The following is a 20779-nucleotide window of genomic DNA, read 5'->3' on the forward strand; positions in this document are numbered from 1 at the left end:
TCCAAGAGTTCTGTGGGCCCTTGGAAACGCTTGGCTGCTCCGGGCAGTGAAATAATTAGGTCAAACAGCACACACCCATGAACAGCGGAATGTTTATGTCATCCAGTGCTTGTCCACTCCTCGGAGTGAGTGGTCTCTGTCCTGGGGGCTAGGCAGACCACAGACCAATGCACTAGGCAATGAGTACAATGGACCCCGGGGCTATTTGAGACCCAAGGGAGCCACAAGGAGCTCACCATGACAGGGGAGGAGGAGGAGTGTCATGCGGGGTCACTGCCAGCTGGCACTCAAAGTTCAAGTCCATCCAAGACCCTCAAACTTCAGTGGAAACACCCAGGGGGTGTTGGAGAACGGAGGTAAGAGATGCTCTGAAGGTAGCAGGATGAGACAAGGTGGGGACAAGGGAGAAACCTACACCTGAGAGTTAGAAGATGTAGGTTTCCACTCTTCTCTGCTACTAACCATGGGTGTGGCCTCAGACTTGCTCTCTGGAGCCTCAGATTTCTCATCTCTTGGACCAGATGACCTCTGAGCTCTTCTGCAGCAATGCCATCTATGATTCTAAGACTCTCTCGGGTCCACTGGCTATTATTTCCTTCAGGCTGTGATCAATGACCTAACCACATTCCTCTCTGCAGGGCGACGGCCCTATGTCTGACAGTGTGGAAACATCCTCTCCCCACAGGACAGGACAGCCCACTCTCGCCAGCAGCTCACTCTCCTTCCTCCCCACCCTCTTGAAACCATAGCAGTCCCCGGGCTGCAGCAGCCTGCCGGGGGGTCAGTGGCGAGAAGATTTCAGATGACTGGTCTCTTCTGCTCAACACAGTTCTCTGGGGGGAAGGCTGGACACTCTCTGGGCTGCAGAGTCTGGAGTGAAGATTCCATTCTCTGCGGGGCAGGGGTTGACACCGAGCAATGGCCTTTACAGGGCTCGGGAGAGGAAGTTACCTACTGTGCTCTCGTGTCACGTTTACAACATTCCTCACAACAGGCTGACGGGCTTGAAAGCCTTCTATACTTTTGCTCCTTGCTCAGAAGAAAGACTTGTTTGGGACACTTAACAAAAACCAGGCCCCTTTTTTCCTTAGCAGCTCAAGACACTGGCAGAAGGGCAAACTCTTCCCAACCTCTGGTGGCAGGGAGGGAATGTTCATAGCGCTACCCTAGCGGGGAAAGTAAGATTTGGAATTCTGTGCCTAGGGTGGTCCACAGCCTCATGAATTCTGAGTTCTTCTCCTGGAGAAAGGGCCTGGAAATTCCAGCTTTCTCAGTGGGGCCATGGGGAGCATTGGGTTAGGAGCTGGGAAACCTCTGTTAGAATATCCAATGGTTGCTAATATGTTGTCTTATCTTGGTTGTTTACCTCCTTCTCCGGGCCTCAGCTTCCAAATCCATAAAATGGGGACAACATTCTCTAACACCCTTCCAGCTTGAACTACCTGGAGAGAAGTGTAGGACTGTCTAACAGAGCAGGGGTGCTGGATATGTGGGTGTGCGCTCTGTCGTGTCTGACTCTGCGATCCCATGGACTGTAGCCCACCAGGCTCCTCTGTCCATGGAATTCTCCAGGCAAGAATAACTGGAGTGGATTTCCATTTCCTACACCAGGGGATCTTCTCAACCCAGGGATAGAACCCACGTCTCTTATGTCTCCTGCATTGGCAGGCGGGTTCTTTATCACTAGTGCCACCTGGGAAGCAGGTGCTGGAGGGAGGAGGCAAAGCCAGAAGGGACTGGAAAGGACAAAGCCAGCCCAGGCTGGGCTCCCACATGATGCTTTCTGTGAAGAGAGGCCAAGGAACACTCTCCCCATGCCTTACCTTGCCCCAGCCGGGAGCCTGTGATGGCCTCTTTGGCACTCCCGAAGCCCAGCTCTCTGCAGACCACGCTGGCAGACACCAGGTCCCACTTGTCGTCACAGACGGTACCCCATTCTCCATTCTTGAGCACCTCCACGCGGCCCTCCCCGACGTTGGCACCACCTCTCAACCGCACCAGTGGTTGCTGAAGAGACACACCGTTTTGCTGAGCACAGCCTACTCCCCTCTCTTCATGATGCCCCCTGGCTCTCCTCTCCAAACCCAGGCAGCAGACTAGGAGCTGACAGTGCTCCATCTGTGTGAGCGTCTGTGGAGGGGATGGAAAGCGTGCAGCTCTCTGTGTGTTCAGCTCTGTTGCATGCTCCCTTTGCAGTCTTTGTCCTGGACCACTGGGCAGCCCCTCAGGGACTCTCATCAACCCCTCATCCCACTCCATACTTGTTCTAGGGCCTAACCACTAGTACTTCCCTCCACTCCTTCACTCCAGAACCTGAAGCTTCAGCACTATCAAAAGACACTCCTACCCACAAAGTCTGCAGATTCCAAACGGATCCTAATTCTATCAGACGTGTAACAGAGTGCTTGTCCAACCCTAGGGGAGATTCCAGGGCACTAAGGTGATCACACTGCAAGAATACTGACCTTCAGGCCCATGAGAGGCAGGAGAAAGAAGACAGAGGGTGAGAGGGCGGGGCCTGACCAAGGCAGCAGCAAGGCAGCCAAGACTTGGAGTTCTGCCCAGACAAGGGGATGGGGAGCCTCCCACTGGATAAGACCAACATCTGTCCTGCAGCTGGACCTTTGCCTGGTCACCACTCCTGCTTCTGCCACCCCTGACTCTACTCCAAGCCCAGACCAGGCCAGCCCTTCAGGAGATACAGCCCCACCAGATATTCAGAGAGAGTAGGTGGTTACAGTTTGTTGTTCAGTCACTAAGTGGTGTCCCTCTATTTTGTGACCCCATGGACTGCAGCATGCTGGGTTCCTCTGTCCATGGGATTTCCCAGCAAGAATACTGGAGTGGGTTGCCATTTCCTTCTCCAGGGGGTCTTCCCAAATCAAGGGTTGAACCCCCATCTCCTGTGTCTCCTGCATTAGCAGGTGGATTCTTTACCACCGTGCCACCTGGGAAGCCCCAGTTATAGTTTAATTGCCCCTAATTGCTCACCATCGGCCATGAAGCTTTAATAGTCTTATGGGATTTATTTATAATTGCACAGGAGTAAGATCCACTCTTCACAAGCATAGTAATCCCACTGGATCATACCTTACAAGATAGGAGACAGGTCATTTGACTCCCATCTGCCCACATACCCTGCTTTGCATCAGTTTCTGTGTGTGTGTGTGCATGCGCGCATGTTGGGGTGGGCAACTCAGAAGGCTGTGAGGCTCTGAACTATTGATTCTATTTGATTCAATACAAAGGGAGTATGGGGTAACTGTGCAGCCCTTCTGCGTGTGTGGGATCAGACCAGAGTCACTGTTCTACTTTGGCCTCTGCAGTTCACAGCCCCGGACTCCATCCCACTCACTGACGGAGGCATCCCACTTTCATCCCACCCCTGAATGAGGCAGGCCTGGTTGGTGGTAGTGTCTTTCAAACATTAACATACACCAGTCACCTTGAGCTTCCCTCGTGGGGGAAGAATCTACCTGCAGTGCGGGAGACTGCAATGCATGAGATGTGGGTTCAGTCCTTGGGTTGGGAAGATCCCCTGGGGAAGGGAATGGTAACCCCCTCCAGTATTCTTGCTTGGAGAATCCCATGGACAGAGGAGCCTGGCAGGCTACAGTCTACAGGGTTGAACGTGTCAGACATGACTTAGCAACTAAAACCACCACCACCTCTAAGAAAACCATCACCGGTCACTTTGAAAGCCAAGACATTGAACAAGAGCCTGTGTCTCCATCTTCCGGTCAAGGTCTGCACCCCAATTTACTGACCTTGGTAATGACCCTGGCACTAGAGGGAGAAGAAAAGAGGGACAGGGAGGGGCTGCAAAACCCCTCACTGGCTTCAGGAATCTTTATTCTAGCTTTAGCAGGACACGACAAATACAGCTGCTGGATCCAGCCAGATGGCTGTAGAATCATGACCTTTCCCTTCCCCCACTTCCCTTCCCAAGCTGCCTAGCCAGATTCCAGGGTCCCCTTCCCATGGAGCAGACCATCCGTGACTCAAGCTTGTGGGAGGCAGAGTTCCAAGCAACCTCACCCCATCTAGCAGTGGCCAGGCAGAGTCAGCTGGCCCTGGAGGAAAACAAAGAAGGGAAAATGTGATGTAAGCCTCGCTTGATCTTTTTTTTTTTAAATTGGTTTGGTATAACTTGATTCCTCTGCTTTCAACCACACAGTAAGAGGAATTCCAAAACAGTAGGACCTAGTATTCTGGATGACACATGAGGCAAGCTCAGAGGCTCAGGCTGAGACTGTGGAAAGGATGTGGCCATCAAATCATGTGGCTGGGGTGGGGGGGGAAGCGAGGGGCCATGGGGGCCGCCACTGTCCAGGTGTGCCTGTGTGGCCTGCCTGCACACGTGAGATGTGTGTGGGGCAGGGCTGAGGGTGGGGGAGGGCTGGTTGCTGGCCAGAAGTGTCTGGAAGACACCCCAAAGAGTTCCCACACCCTCTGGTCGATGCCTGGACTTGCTGCATTCACTTCATGCCTTTTATTTAAGGCTTATTCTTTTGTCCAAATACACCACCCCAGCCTTTCCAAATACAGCACCAAAAGCTGTTCATCTGCTTTCTGCATCAGTTTCCTGTTTCTACTGGATAAGTAGATAGAGGATCACTCCCCATCCACGAGCAGGTTGATAGATGTTGACAGAGAGGAGAGATTGGAGAGGGAGATGGCGTGAGGGACTTCCCAGGTGGCACTAGTGGTAAAGAACCTGCCTGCCAATGCAGGAGACACAAGAGACGTGGGTTCGATCCTCGGGTCAGGAAGATCCCCTGGAGGAGGGTATGACAACCCACTCTAGTATTCTTGCCTGGAGAATCCCATGAACAGAGGAGCTTGGCAGGCTATAGTCCATAGGGTGGTACAGAGTCAGACATGACTAAAGGGACTTAGCACAAACCCACGCATGGGGGAGAAATGGGGGAGGGGACAGCAGACGCAGAGTGGGGCTGCCTCGACTTGGGGAGGGGCTGTTACTATCCTCCCCCCAGTACCAATTCCCAAGTTTCATCTGGCACAGGGCATCATTCCTTAATAAATGATTAGCTCTCTTTCCCACACTGTCCCTCTACTGTTCCCACCCACTGGCCTGGATTAGTAGTTTCCAGAACATGCATGTCACAGAGAACCTTTAGGGATATGTGCGAAAAGAGAGTGGGAAAAAGATGAGCCAACTAGTGATTTCCGAGGGAAGAGAGAATAGTTCGCTTGCTCTTCTTCAGGGGGGCTTCCCAGGTAGCTCAAATGGTAGTAAAGAATACCGCTGCAATGCAGGAGACCTGGGTTCGATCCCTGGGTTGGGCAGATCCCCTGGAGGAGGGCATGACAACCCACTCCAGTATTCTTGCCTGGAGAATTCCCACAGACAGAGGAGCCTGGTGGGCTACCGTCCATGGAGTCTCAAAGAGTCGGGCAATACTGAGTGACTAACATTTTCACTTTCTTTCACTTTTCTTCTTCAGAGGAGTCATCAAGCCTGCCTTGGCTGGGACAGCTCACCGGTCCTGAGGAATCCGTCAGCTGAGATGGGGATGAGAATTCAGATGTGCATCCACACCTCTCTAACACACCTCCCCCCACATGCAGGTACTGATTCACAAACATCCAGTGTGATAACAGGCACAGATGACACAGATGTGGTGAGGACATGTCTCCACTTACAGGAAGTCCCCTCTGTATGGACCTTCAAGTTGTGAACCGTCAAAGGTGTGAACTTGTGTTTGCATGCCCAGTTACATAAGTTAGTTCAAGTGTCCAGCGTCCGTTGTCACGTGGCTGCATCCTCTGCAGGTGCGCTTTTCTGTACCTTCCTATACAGCACTAGACGCTAAACAGTAGTAGCTGTTGTTTAGTCGCTCAGTCGTATCCGACTCTTTGCGACCCCATAGACTGTAGTCCACCAGGCTCCTCTGTCCATGGCATTTCCCAGGCAAGAATACTGGAGTAGGTTGCCATTTCCTTCTCAAGTGGATCTTCCTGACCCAGGGATCAAACCCTTGTCTCCTGCAATGGCAGGTGGATTCTTTACAACTGAGCCACCAGGGAACCCCATAGAATATAGCAGTACGATATTTTTATTTCAAGCCTAGGATGTCCGGAAGCAAATGTAAAAGCAGTGGTACATAGCTGATTGTGTTAGTTGGGTACCTAGGCTAATTTTGCTGGACTTATGCACAAACTGGATTTTTAACTGACTCTTGGAACAAAAGTCATCCATATGTAGGGACTTACTGTACTAACTCTGAAAGCTTTTAAAAGTTGTTATTCTTTCTGATGCAGAATAAGTAAAACCTGTTTGAAAACCATTGTAGTTGATTTCTTGTGCTTTTGAGAGATGGATCACGTTTCCAATGGCTCTGAAAGTGAATGTTAGTCTCTCAGTTGTGTCTGACTCTTTGTGACCCCATGGACTATAGCCTGCCAGGCTCCTCTGTCCATGGAATTCTCCAGGCAAGAATACTGGAGTGGATGGCCATTCCTTTCTCCAGGGGATCTTCCCAACTTAGGGACTGAACTCATGTCTCCTGCATTGCAGGCAGATTGCTTTTCCATCTGAGACACTGGGGAAGCCTGCCGAGGGCTCTAGGATGCTTGATTTCTCCGGGAATCGCCCAGGAGCCCCTAGTTCTCACCCCGACCCTTTGTGCCGGTCCACAGACAGCACACAGAACCTGTGAGGGTCAGGAGTGAGGCATACCCCTCTTGTGGGTGTTTGTCCGCCACAGGGGGGACACTAGTCTCAGAGTTGAGCAGCAGTGCCAGAAGGACAGGTAGAGGTGCTAAGGACTGGGGGCAGGCTCCCAGCCGCTTGTCACACCCCAGCAGCGGCATCTATCAGTGAGGCTGGCCCTGACAAGTATCCTGCATCTTCCTGCACTCTAGAAAAGTGGTCCGAGTTGCTGCTGGTTCTTTTGGCTGGGGGAGAGGGGGCTCCCTGTCTGATCCTTTAACCACCAGCCCACCCCTCCAGGTACCAAATCTGCCACCCCATCCTCACCTCTGGCTTATAGGCTTTCCGGAATCTTGATGGTCCATCAGGACTGAAGACCTGGCCAGGCACGCAGCTGACTACAGCCGGAAGCCCATTCTCACAGGTGACGTTCTTGACGGGGTCCAGCGACACCTGAGGGCCCAGCTTGCAGCTGGAGATGTGGGCCTCCGTGCCTGTGCAGTCCATGGAGTACGGCCAGTAGCGCTGCTTCTTACGGGCGGCAAACATCCTGCGGAAGACGAGACAGGGCAGGTGACCAAGACATCACGGTGCCCAACCCTCCCTCTTTCACAGCTGGGCCACTGACCCCTGCCCAGGGCCGGTCACTGAGGTAGTGGAACCAGATAGACCTGGTCCCTGCTCCTGCAGTTCAGTCTTGCTCCAGACAGGGCTCTGCAGGGCATGTCTGCCAGCACTCACTGGTCATGCTGGGCAGTGGGGAGCCAGACCTGGAAGGGCAGCCATGGCTTGCTACCTCCAGGGAGCTCACATTCTAGGAGACAAGGGTCTAACTCAGTGTGTGTGCATGCTAAGTCGCTTCAGTCATGTCTGACTCTGTGACCCTATGGACCATGGCCCACCAGGCTTGTCTGTCCATAGGATTCTCCAGGAAAGAACACTGTAGTGGGTTGCCATGCCCTCCTCCAGGGGATCTTCCCAACCCAGGGACTGAACCCAAGTCTCTTATATCTCCTGCGTTGGCAGGCAGGTTCTCTACCAATAGTGCCACCTGGGAAGCCCCTAACTCAGTGTAGTGACATATGATACTAGTGCCTATAGATGCAAAGTATAAAAAGGGATCTTGGAGAGACAAATACAATGTGATATCCCTCAGCCAAAAAAAAAAAAAAAGAAATAATGCCATTTGCAGCAACATGGATGGACCTGGAGATGATTATACTAAGTGAAGTAAGTCAGACAGAAAAAGACAAATATCATAGGATATCACTTATGTGTGGAATCTAAAACAAATATTACGAAATATATACAAAACACAGACAGACTCAACAGACATAGGAAACAAACTTGTGGCTGCCAAAGCAGCGAAGGGGGGAAGCCGCCCTGCCCTCTCTCCTGTCCTGGGTCTTTGAAGTCTGTGTACTCATGGGTGATTGGCAGAATCCAGTGAGACGCACTGCTGCTGGACTGCCCAGAGGAGGGGCTGCCCAGGGCAGGTTGGCTCCAGAGGAACAGAAGTGGAGTCCTGTCCCTATTGGTCTAGCAGGCCTGGAGCTTTCTGCTTTGCCTCAGAGTGAATAGGATGTGAACAGAGAGGAAGGGTAGACCTGACAGATGCCACTGATATCTCTCCTTACCAAGAGCTGCAACTGGTAGTAATTCTATTCTACGCATGCAACAGCACAGAATCCTTGAAAGGAAAAGGACTGTCTTGGAAAGCTCAGGGTTTGTGCTCGACATAGCTAGAGCCAGAGCACGGAACTACACAGGAAGACTGTTAATAATCCCAAGAGCCGGGGCTTCCCTGGTGGCACAGTCGATGGGAGTCCACCTGCCAATGCAGGGGACACAAGTTCGCTCCCTGGTCTGGGAGGATTCAACATGTTACGGAGCACCTAAGCCCACGCACCATCACTACTGAGCCTGTGCTCTAGAGCCTGGGAGCTGCAACTACGGAGCCCACGCAGCCTAGAGCCTGTACTTTACAACAAGAGAAGCCACTGCAATAAGAAACGTTTGCACCGCAACAGAGTCGCCCCTGCTCGCTGCAACTAGAGAAAGCCTGTGCAAAGCAATGAAGACCCAGTGTAGCCAAAATAAATAAGAAGTAAGAAAGAGTTCCAAGAGCCATTGGCCCTCCCCATTCCCTGGAAGGCCCCTGCACTTGGAAACACAGCCTCCAGTTTGTTTCCCATGACACACATGGGACAGAACACACTTGAGGTGGCGGGTAGGATATTATAGCTTGTTACGACACTCCCACAGTCGGGCAAGCAAACACACCCAGGGGACATCAGGCGCACAGGGAGTGGTCAGGTCTCCTTGGATCGGAACATCTAGCTCCCAGTTTTCAGTGACCACCAGGCTCTCCCAGGAACAGATGTACTGAGCTCTCAACACAGAGTGAGGCTCCCTCAGCAGACAGAACTGCTCTTGCTTCCCCAGAGAGCCCCTCTGTCCTCTGACATCAGATCACAGGAATGCAATCCTCCACAGGCCTCCACCAGGGCAGCCCACCCCGCCCCCATGAGTCACTCTCACAGGCCACCCCTCCCCCCCGCCGGATGCAGACATGGGGATGCAGACAGGAGGCAGTGGGGAGGATGTATGGGCTTCCTAGGGGGCTCTAGAGGTAAAGAACCTGCCTGCCAGTGGAGGAGACATTAGAGACATGGGTTCTCTCCCTGGGTTGGGAAGATCCCCTGGAGAACTGCATGGCAACCCACTCCAGTTTTCTTGCCTGGAGAACCCCATGGACAGAGGAGCCTGGTGGGCTGCAGTCCGTGGGGTCGCAAAGAGTCGGACATGACTGAAGTGGCTTAGCATGCACAAGCACACATGGACAACCCACTCTAGGCCTGATGGTGGGTGACTGGAGTTACAGGACAGCCACTGGCCAAGTGGGAAGCTTGCTTGAGAAAGAGGTATCTAGGCTGATGGCTGGGTAACATTGAGCTGAACTGATTCAACTGAAAATGAAAAGTCCTCCTTGCTCTCCTCCAGCCAAGGAGCAAACCAGACTTGGTAGGGATTCTGCCAGCTCTGTGAGACTGTCTACTTCAATTATGCATTCTAGGGACTAGGGAAATAACCACAGTGTGGGTTCTGGGACCCACTGAGCCCACTGTGATATGGACCTGCACCAAAACTCCACTGATCACCTGACGTCCATACTGACTGTGGGCCACAAGGATGTTTGGGTCCCTGGAATCAGGGTCCGTTCAGAGCCCATGTCCAGTGGTTCCTGAAAGTTCTGATCATTTCCTTTTCTCCAGTGTACAATACAATGACCTTGGGTAAAAGATCATAGGTCCCTTTGGGTAAATGACTAACAGTGTACACTTCTGGCAGTGTGCCACAGTGTGCCACAGTCCTTCTTAAAGGAGACCTGGCCTCCTCTTCATTCAAGGGCTTATAGGTCTGTAAACTTTCTCAACTCTGGACATTGAGGGGCTGGACCTGTTTTTATGATTCAGATCAGATTTCTGTTCTCTTAACGTAGAACTTTTCTGCTTTTTCAGATTGAGTAAGAATCAGACAGGCTTCCTATTTCACTTCTGGGAATACCATGAGACAGCCAGCTAGATCAACTGGTCAACCCCACAAGTCTGCAGGGGCCAGTCTGTTCTGATTGCTGCTTTGACTTTGTTGGCCACTCAGTAGCCACGCCCATCTTGCCTTTGGCCTTGGGTGCTGTCACCTGGTCCCTGCCACCCGCGATCTAATTACCCCCACTGCATTTAGGTTCCCTGACCTGCAGTGACTGCAGCCCCCACCCTGAGGTCTGGCTTACAGAGAAGAGTCCTCAGGGAACTCTTAAGAACGAACCAGGGAGGGGGGGATTCCTTGGAGGTCCAGTGGTTAAGAATCCTCCTTGCAATGCAGGGGACACGGTTTGATCCCTGGTCAGGGAACCTAAGACCCCATAAGCTGCGGAGCAACTGAGCCTTCAAGCACTGGAGAGTGTGTGCCACAACTAGAGAGCTTGTGCACCGTAATGAAAGATCTCACATGCCACAGCCAAGACCGATGCAGACAAATAACTAAATAAATATTAAGGTAAATAAATAAAAGAGCCAGAGAGGGAGTCAGGGCTCCCCTTACAGATTTATTCCTCTCTGTCATGGTGAAACATCTGCCTTTTGGACCCTCCCAGGGTCTTAGACGACAAATCCATGGCAACATTCTAGTCTCCCCAAGGTTCTGAACCCCTTTCTCTACATGAAACCAAGGGGATCCAGCATTTCTAATTTGGTCTGGTGGGCCTCCTTTTGGTCTCTGTTTCAGCCAGCTCACCAAAGCCTTAGAGTCCTAACTCCCGAGATGCAACATGAGAGGCAGTCTCTATTCAGTAATCTTGTATCAATAAATCAATAACAATAATGGGATCTTGCTTTAAGAAAAGGAAAATGACTACACAATATTCCTGGTCTGGGAGATGGGGCCCTGTGGCTTCAGTTTGATCAATTTCCAGGTACATGTACTACTTCCCAGTTCGTGAGAGGATCATGTGGAGCCCAGCTGCCAAAACGGACCTGAGGTCGGAGATCCTGATCTCCCTTCAAAAGCCAGAAGATGACTCTGGTCCACCCACAGTTGAGGAAGCCCTCTGAACAAGCCACATGTTGCCTGGCCTCAAGCACTCCGTCCTGCTGCAGAGCAGGACTGATGGCAGCCTTCCCGCTCCCAGGACTGGGCAAAGACCTGTGCCAGGCTGGGGACTCCAGTGGGGCCAGCAGGTAGGAAGCCTGTCAGGGGAAGGGATCTACTTTTCTTGGCTCCAATTGGAAGGAAAGGCTGAGAAAGGTGTCTCCAGGGAAGGAGCCAGCCAGCCAGCGGGAATTCTGTAAACTATTTAGAGAACGGGACCACCCTGCCTGCCCCCATCCCACCCTGTGCAAACAGGAAGATCTGGGGCATGTCTGGGGCGGCTGGGGGCAGGAATCAGCACCAGGCAGCTCAGCTGCCAGCACTCACCCTCATGGGGGACCAGAGGCTCTGATCGAAGGAGCCAGGCTGAGCCCAGGAAGGAAAGAAGCCTGCACTGACCCCAGGGATTGGGAGGAAGAGTTGGGGGAGGGATCCCTGTTTCCTGGCTGGAAGCCACCTCTCTCCTTGGCTTGAAAGGGAAGAGGTAGTAAGTCTGCACTCTTGAGGAGGGTGGACCCTGCTGCTGGAGACCCGGGTTTGGATCTTGAATCTGCCACTTCCTAGTTTTATCGCCTCTCTCTGGCTTCATTCCTTTAGCTGTAACATAAACCTCTTTCTAGAATTGTGGAGCTTAAGCGGCTAAGAGGGCTTCCTTGGTGGCTCAGATCGTAAAGAATCCACCTGCAATGCATAAGATCCAGGTTCGATCCCTGAGTCAGTAAGATCCCCTAGAGAAAGGAACAGCTACCCACTCCAGTATTCTTGCCATTGGGTCACAAAGACTCGGACACGACTGAGCGACTAACACTTAAGAGACTAAGAACAGAGCCACCTGCCATGTAGTCAGCCCTCAGTAAAGCAGATTATTATCCTTATTAGAGGAGATAAGAAGACCCCATGACCAGTCAATACAACAGCCTGTCATGGACTGAAAACCCTTCACCGGACACCTCTCTGGGCAAATTACTCTAAGTCTCCTTGTCATCTACCCTTTCCCTGCCTGGGGAGATATTAACTTTGGAAACTATAACAGCAGCACAAGATTTACTCAGGATGAGTGTAACTGAATCCACTAGATCTGTTTCTCATTTTCCTAACAGTTGCAGATTTCTCATAATAATCACTTCAAGGGGGCAGAGGACAGAGGTGGCCCCAGCCACTGCATTCTATGTCTGCATCTCCATTGCTGCAGATAGGTTCATCAGCACTATCTTTCTATGCTATGCTAAGTCACTTCAGTCGTGTCCGACTCTGTGCGACCCCATAGACGGCAGCCCACCAGGCTCCCCCATCTCTGGGATTCTCCAGGCAAGAACACTGGAGTGGGTTGCCATTTCCTTCTCCAATGCATGAAAGTGAAAAGTGAAAGTGAAGTCGCTCAGTCTTGTCCAACTCTTAGCGACCCCATGGACTGCAGCCTACCAGGCTCCTCCGTCCATGGGATTTTCCAGGCAAGAGTACTGGAGTGGGGTGCCATTGCATCTTTCTAGATTGCATATATATGGGTGAATATTCGGTACGGCAAAGCAGGCTTCTCTGGTGGCTCAGTGGTAAAGAATCTGGTTGCAATGCGGGAGACACAGGTTTGATCCCTGGGTCAGAAGATCCTCTGGAGGAGGGCATGGCAACCCACTCCAGTATTCTTGCCTGGAGAATCCTATGAACAGAGGAGCCTGGCAAGCTACAGCCTGTAGGGTCACAAAGAGGCTACTGAGCACACACACATGCACACTGAGCTACTGCAAAGCTGCCTTAGGACAAGGTGGGGCCAGAGTCCCACCACTCAGAGTCCCTGCCCAGACTCCTTACTTGTACACTTTGGTGTTGTAGGTCTTCTCCCCAGGGAAGCCGAACATGCCGCAGACCACGCGGGAGTTCTTAGCCGTCCAGTGCTTGTCACAGATCTGCTTCCACGTCTTGCCCTCCTTTACCTCCACGTAGCCCTCTGTCACTGGGGTACGCTTGCGGAAGGCGGAGAGGATGGCTCGGATCCGGATGTCCTCCACTTGGATGTTCATGTTCTGGGAGCGAAGGGGGTGGAAGGAGATGGGTGACCTTCCTGGTCTGGCTCTGGGGAGGTGATGGCAGACTGGGCTTATCCTGAGAGTCTGCCTGCCTCTCCCTTCAGGCTCTTGGAGGGCTGTGGGTGCTCCCCAAGAGCACACAGCACATGCAGTGGGGCTGCAGGAACCAGAAGAGAAGGAGCAGGGTGACCCAGGCAATCAGAGACTTAGGGGACCCCAGCGCTCCTCCTCTGTCCTATCAAAAACACCAGAGGGCAGCAGCCTCCTCATGCAGCGGTCTCAAAGAGCAGAGGAGAGAATCATGTTCCTTGAATGCTGTATTCTAGAGGCAAAATCATTCGGATGCTTGTATTTTACTCCAAAGCATCTGTTTGCAGGCCTGGGAGTGAGTGTGTGTGCCTTCCCAGCAATCTTCCTGTAAAACTGAAATTTTGGGCAGATGAGCCCCAGATACCCTGAGCTGGTGGGGCCATGTTGCACACCGCCTCATGTACTCCCCTCATGTCAGCAGTCTTCAGGGTGAAAAGCCGAAGAGAAGGGGGAGGGTTTGGAGAGAAGGGGGAGGGAAGGAGGTATGTGCCTGGACGCAGGCCAGCCAAGTAGGAGGGGCAAGCCTGGGGCCCAGGAGGTAGGGATGCACATAGTCATGCAACTATGTAAGGAGAAGAAAGGAAAGATTCTGAATGTCTTGAGGCCCTTGTCTTGAAAGCCCCTGTTCACCCCTTTCCTCTTCCCATTTCTGTGGCAATGAGCCAAAAGGCAGGAGACTGCTAGGAGGCTGTGGAGAAGGCTGGGGGTTGAAGGTGGGCTCCTTTCCCAGCCCCTGACACCGGGCTGCTCTGTCCCTGCCCCTAGCCCATACTTGAGCCCCCAGGGATTTGGTCAGACAGGGGGCCTCAAGAGGCCAAGCTGGATGGAGGAACAGAGGCCTACCTGGAATTTTCCAGGATGTTATCTTTTATGTTTTTCCAAGGTTCTCACAAATCTGCCCCAAACACTAAGGACGCTCCAGAATCTCGCACTTCCAGCCCGTCTTCTTTCTGTCCCTGCCCAATGGGGCCACCACTAGCTCTCACAAGGCTCCCCAGCTGAGTCCCTGCCTCCCTGCCCTCCTCCATCCACCTGGCACAGGGCCAGCCCCCAGAGGACTCCTTCTAAACCACAACTAACCTTTTCCCTTGGCTGACCACACCTATACCTCAGCCCCAAATCTATAGCCAGCTAGGATGATGCTGGGAAAGATTGAAGGTGGAGAAGAAGGGGACAACAGAGGATGAGATGGTTGGATGGTTATCACTGACTCAATGAACATGAGTTTGAACAAGATCTGGGAGAGAGTGAACGACAGGGAAGCCTGGCATGCTGCAGCCTATGGGGTCGCAAAGAGTCAGACACAACTGAGTGACTGAATAACAATAATAGGACAATAACAAGTACCACTACTTTCTGGGCATTTTCTCACTTAATCCTCAAACAGTAGAGGTCTTTATAGTTAGTGTCATCTCCATTTTCCAGGTAAGAATACTGGGTGACTCCAGTGATCTCCCAGGACCACAGAGAGGCAGAGAGCACCTGAGATTTGGTGGGACTGGGCAGGGGCACTGGCAGAGAGGAAGCCAACGACCTGGATGCCCACACCCCCGTCCAGCCAGGATGCAAATGAACTGGGAGTTTGAACAGAACCATTATTTGGGTGCCCAGGGATTCAGGTCTCCTTGCCACTGGCTTCAGGGTGCAAAGCCAGGCCCCATTTCCCCAGTCCTGCGAGGAGGTGGAAAGTATGTTGGCCGGGGTGGTGGTAGCGGGGGTGGCATCTAGCTCTGGTTCCTTTCCATGCAGAGCGGAAGGAAAGCCGCCAGTGGCAGGATTATGTTTGCCAGCCTGGATCCTTGGATCTGTTACAGCTCCCAGTCAGGCCACAGGGCTCGCGCCACCAAGACACATGGACAGGAGTGAGCAAGAAAGGGCTGGATGTCTAGACCGGCTCATGGGCCAGCCCCCTCCTCCGACTTACCACCTCGGTAGGCCAGGCTGGAATTCCAGCATATAAGGAATGTGTGATGCCCAGAAGGAAAGTTACCCACTGTGGCATTGGACCTGAGAGCTGCACAGGGCAGGCAGGCTGGGCAGACTTGATTAAATTCACAGATCCTTCCCTTCCTCCCATCCCCCTCCTCCCCTCCCCCACCCCTTTCCCCCATCTCGGCCTATGGAGCATCAGCTCAGCTGAGGTACAGAGTGTGAACCCAGAGGGAGGAAGGCCAGGGTAGGGGAGCTCAACAGACCCTTGTCTTTAGGCAGGGCCATGTCCCCTCAGCAGAATAATGACTGGTGGGCAAGCTAGGTAGGGTCCCAGATGCAGGAAATGAGGCTCAGAGGAGAGAAAGTGCTAGAACTGCCATCACTGTTCTTGTGTTCCCACTGACCCACTGCATGTGTGTGTGTGGGCACTAGAGTGTATGTCTGGCGTCACAAATGTGTCTCTCTGGGTTTGTGTCTCTGCACGTGTTTGTGCGCCCATGTATGTGTCTCTCGGGGAGCTCGCTGCTCCTGTGTGCCTGTGTGCAGGCGGATGTGCACATGTCTGTGTGTTGTGTGGAGTGTGTGTCTGTGCGTGCGGTAGAGGAAGATGCAGAGGGCTTCCTTGCAAAGCCCCGGGAGAGCAGTCAGGCAAGTTCCTTCTCCTCTTCTCTCTCCACAGAACTAATTTCTTCCCACCATCTTGGGCTCAAATCCACCTCAGTCAGTCAGTCATTCATTCATCCCATAAAACACAGTCTCTCCCTCCAAGGACCCTGCCAGCCTCCTCCCTACTGTCCAACCCTGGGGCCCTGGTTCTTCTCCAAATCATAACGATTATGTGGGCCCTCATTCATCAAATGCCAGCCAATTCATTACGTGTCAGGCTCTGCACTCAGAACTTTGAGTCAATCCCCTTCCTCAGTTCCCATAACAACCAGTGAGAGGGCTAACGGTATACCCTGACTACAGGCGAAAAGCAAGAAAACTTGGCGAGGTTTGGCATCTTCCCCAAGTTCACACAGCCAGTAAGCAGAGAAACAAGGGTGAAGACTGAGTTTTGACTCCAAGTCCCTGCCCAGGCTCGCCACAATGGGCCTCTGGGTCTTCACCCTTCTGCCAGCTACTGAGAGGACACACCTGCGCCTGGGACTCAGCCTTCTGAGGCATCCTTTGGGGGTCCGCCCAATAAAAGCCCACATTTGAAGTCCACCCTGCGCCCCGCCCAGAGAAGCTATGAGTCAGGCCAGAGTGTACGTGAGAAGAGAAGGCTGCCTCCCAGCTGCTCTTGGACTCAGTCCAGGGGGCAGCAGGGAAACCCTCAGCGGCATGCAGTCAGGGCTTGCTGCTGTCTAACGAGCTCACAGGGGCTGTTCAGAGAGTTCTGTGTAGGAAAACACACGTACACACACAACGGCCCTCCTGACCTCACCGCCTTGGAATCCTTTCCATAACCGCAAGCAGTAGAATTCTTTTTTCCCCTAGAAGTTCAACTTCAAAAGAGCAGTGAAGATTTGAAACACTAAAACCTATACACATTTTTCTTCTCTAACAGATGTCTCTTTAGACTTGCATGTTTCACATTTAGCCCAAGAGCCCAGAAGCCATCAATATATCTGACCCCTTTTAAAACTCGAAAGTCTGAAGGCTAGCCCTCCGGCCAGAGTTCACCAAACTCTCCAAAAGGCTTCCCTCCAAGGAATTCACAGAACCTTCTGGACTTGTCCTACTCAAAACTCAGCACATCTCCAGGGAGGGTCTGAGCCCTGGGAGTGACTATCACTGGCTTCCAAAGGGGAAAATCAGGGTGCCCTGAGGCCATAACCTGCCCTGCTGTACCTAGCTGGGTGGTGGAAAGAAGGGCTGGTGAATGATCACCAGGGCTGGTCTCCCAGTCTTGTGCTTGAATGACATTTCACATTTGCAGCATCTGTGAATGACTTGCAGATTCCACAGTGTGACAGTCTGGGGCTATTGCCAAGGAGGAAAAATCACCAGTTTTGAAAGTCTAGTTGGGGATTGCATCAGGGAAAGATTCAGGGGGAGGCAAGGCAAGCAACCCTCTAAGGACGCGCTTCACTGCTGAGAGTCGGCACTCAGCTCATCGCCTCCTGTGGAGGGCCTGTTTCCAAGAGCCAGATCTTAGTCCAGTCCTTCCCCTCCCTCCCTCTAGAAGTTGTCATTTAACTATGCAATTAGTTACTTAATGTATCAGACCAAGCCTTCCCACCTGAGAAGTGGTGTCAGGTGGGAGGATGGAGAGGTAGTGGTCCACCAGCATCCCACCAGGACAGACGACTGGTTCATTCTGCATGACTGCTGCTCACTTAGTAAGCCCCTTCCCTCTACAGCTAACAGGTTCCTGCATCTTGCTCTCAAAGCCCTTTATTTATTCGGCTATTTTCTAAATTACTTATTTATTTAATTTTTGGCTGTGCTGGTTTTCACTGCTGCATGGGCGTTTCTCTAGTTGCCGTGAGTGGGGCTACTCTGTAGTTAAAGTGTTCGGGCTTCTCACTGCGGTGGCTTCTCTTGTTAAGGAGCATGGGCTCTGGAGAGTGGGGTTTCAGTAGCTGCAGCAGGTGGGCTCAGTAGTTGTGGCTCCTGGGCTCTAGAGCACAGCCTCAATAGTTGTGGTGAATGGGCTTAGTTGCTCTGTGGCATGTGGGATCTTCCCAGACCAGGGATCAAACCTGTGTCTCCTGCACTGGCAGGCAGATTCTTTACCACTGAGCCACCAGGGAAGCCCTATTCGGCTATCGTTAAAAAATGGGCTTCCAGATAGAGATCCATCTTCCCAGGTGCCACCTTGGCAACTTCGTCAGCACCTCACACTAAACGCACCCAGGATGCCCTTGGTCTTCCCTGTTCTCACTGAGTGAGGCAATGCCCTCCCAGTTTGCAGCCTGCAAGCCTCTTGCTCCCTCTCTCTTCCTTGCTCCTGTGGCTCGTTCTGCCCCAGCCATGCTTTTCCTACCCTTCCATCTCCTTCCCATTTCTGTTGTCCAGGCAGGTGTGCAGTGAGAATTGTGGAAGTAAGAGAAGAACATCACAATTCTGTTTCTTTGGGGCAGATGAATGACTGACCCAGTCCTCCTCAAAGGTGGCTGGGATATCCATCCAGCTGACTACTGTGCACTTGTGCGTTTAGCTCAAAGTCTTCCCATGGCTCCCCGAGGTCTTACACTCCAGGTCAAGAGCCTTCCTGATCAGACCCACCTCATCCCCTCCCTGTTCTTTCTCCAGCCTTGAGCATCCCTTGTTGCCAGGCTGGCGCCACTCTTAATGCCAGCATCAAGCTGCTTCCTGCAATCATTTTTTGCTTTCTCTCTACCAGTAAGCATCCTCCTGACCCTTAGAAATAATCTCACTCATTCAGTCATTTGAAGAACACCAGCTGAAGGATACCAGTCCCAGGAACTGTGTGAGGATGACATTAGTCAAGCAGATCAGCAAGTCACTTGTTGTCACTCATGGCAGAGGGGGAAAGCTAGCTAGGATCCTCTCTTCCATGAGGCACCTCCTCCCTCAAATATCTCATCCACACAGATTTGACTTCTTTATTCTCTAGCATTTGCTTTCTGAGTCCCTCAGTTTATCCTTGGCTTATATTGACCATCTTGTAGTATTGATGTTTCCACGAGTTTTGCCACCTCAGACTGTGAGTCGCTCAAGGACAGACTTGTTTTTTATTCATTCCTGTATTCCCCATGGCAACTAGCACCAGACACAACACATAGTGGGTCCTCACATATTTTTGTAATAAACTACTAATAATAATCATTTTAAAAAATCCAATCACAGGAATTCAGCTTAACTAGAAATGCTGAGTTCTCAAGCCAGAAGTGTAATAAAGGCCCTCTTTATTCTTTGTTTAATGCAAAACAAACATCGAGGCTTGCCTCTGTTCACAGCATAAGCACTTCTTGTGTGACTTACCAATGGACAAGGAGATAGCTGCACTTTTATCCATGCAATCTCTTGCCATCTGAGCTATTTAACACCCTCCCCTCTTCCCCCTAGAAATCTGAGGCTAATAAATAGTTATTGAATGGAATTAAAAGCTGATCTGACCATCAGCACGTGTTCAGTCAGTTTATCCAAATGGGTAACATCTGTAAACAGCGTGAGACATGTTGTACTGGAAGAGGCTGGCTACACTGTAATTATCCCTGTTTGATGATCAAATCTGAAATTCACAGCCTAAGAAGTTCCTGGGAACATTTTCGAGCCAGTGATTCCAACTGGGCCAGATGGATGAAAGGGAAGAGGGAAGGCAGTGTGGTGATTTCTGTTGCTCAGCTCTGTGTGATGGAGACCTGCCTGGGTGGAGGGGGTCGGGATGGGAGTGGCACCAGAGCTGAGGTCATGCCGAACCACCAGAGGAGAACGCTGGCAGTCTGGGCTGTTCTCCTCTAAATCAAGAGCTTTGCAGCGCTGCTGGAGAATCAAATGCTCTGTTTCATTTTCCAACCTGAAAGCAGTGGAGCAGGTAACAGAGGTTGCTTCCTTGGAGACCAGGCAAGGGCTGCTGACCACAGGAAGCTGGCACGACCCCTGTGCCTGCAATGGTCCCTCTAAGCCAGCGGGAGTGCTGAGGCCACAGATCAAGTAAGTCTGTGGACCTGGCCAAACCGCCCAGCACACTCCCAGGTGGGGTACCTGATGCCTCTCCTCCTAGCAACCATCACCATGGTGGCAAAGTAATGACTTCACTGTTTGTACGTGTTAGTCGCTCAGTTGTGTCTGACTCTTTGCGACCCCATGGACTATAACCCACCAGGCTCCTCTGTCCATGGGATTCTCCAGGCAAAAATACTGGAGTGGGTAGTTATTCCCTTCTCCAGGGGATCTTCCTAACCCAGGGATCTAACCCTGGTCTTCTGCATTGCAGGTGGATTCTTTACCATTTGAGCCACCAGGGAAGCCCCTTTCTCCACTACTGGACAGCAAACTTCAGGATGGTGAGACTGTCCTTGAATATCATTAGTGATTCCCAGTACCCAGCATAGAATCTGGTGCTCAATTAAAATGTACTGAGTGAATGAATGAACAGACAGCCTCCAGCTGCCTTAGCAAGAGCCGCATGGAGATGGGGTACGGGCAGTCATTGTCACTGACCCCTCTGGCGTGGCCAACTCTAATGGGCCACCTGGTCTCTTTGTCACTACCCTTTACCCTAGTCATATCAGAAGCCCCACCCTACAGAAAAGACCTTCCCAGCCAGGGCAGAGAGAGGCTTTCTCGAGCCCACCTCAAGCCCCTACTTCTTCCATAGAGAATCCATCCCACAAATCTCTCCCCATGAACCTCTCCCTTTTGAAACAGCTGCACAATTTACCATCCCAACCACACTGTTCAAAGTTGGAGTACAGGACTTCCCTGGTGGTCCAGTGGTTAAGAGTCCAGG

General features: G+C 51.9%; 1 protein-coding gene across 1 annotated transcript in view; it reads right to left on the reverse strand.

Annotated features, from left to right (window-relative positions):
- Window positions 1-20779, reverse strand: part of LOXL2 (lysyl oxidase like 2) — a 117245-nt gene that overhangs the window by 40165 nt on the left and 56301 nt on the right. The window contains exons 4-6 of the mRNA XM_068973883.1: window positions 13136-13347; window positions 7004-7226; window positions 1824-2007 (exon numbers count right to left, since the gene is read on the reverse strand). Coding sequence (XP_068829984.1) covers window positions 1824-2007; window positions 7004-7226; window positions 13136-13347 — 619 coding nt within the window. The remainder of the gene's footprint in view (window positions 1-1823; window positions 2008-7003; window positions 7227-13135; window positions 13348-20779) is intronic.

This window comes from Capricornis sumatraensis, chromosome 6 (assembly GCF_032405125.1).
Source record: "Capricornis sumatraensis isolate serow.1 chromosome 6, serow.2, whole genome shotgun sequence".
Lineage (NCBI taxonomy): Eukaryota > Metazoa > Chordata > Mammalia > Artiodactyla > Bovidae > Capricornis > Capricornis sumatraensis.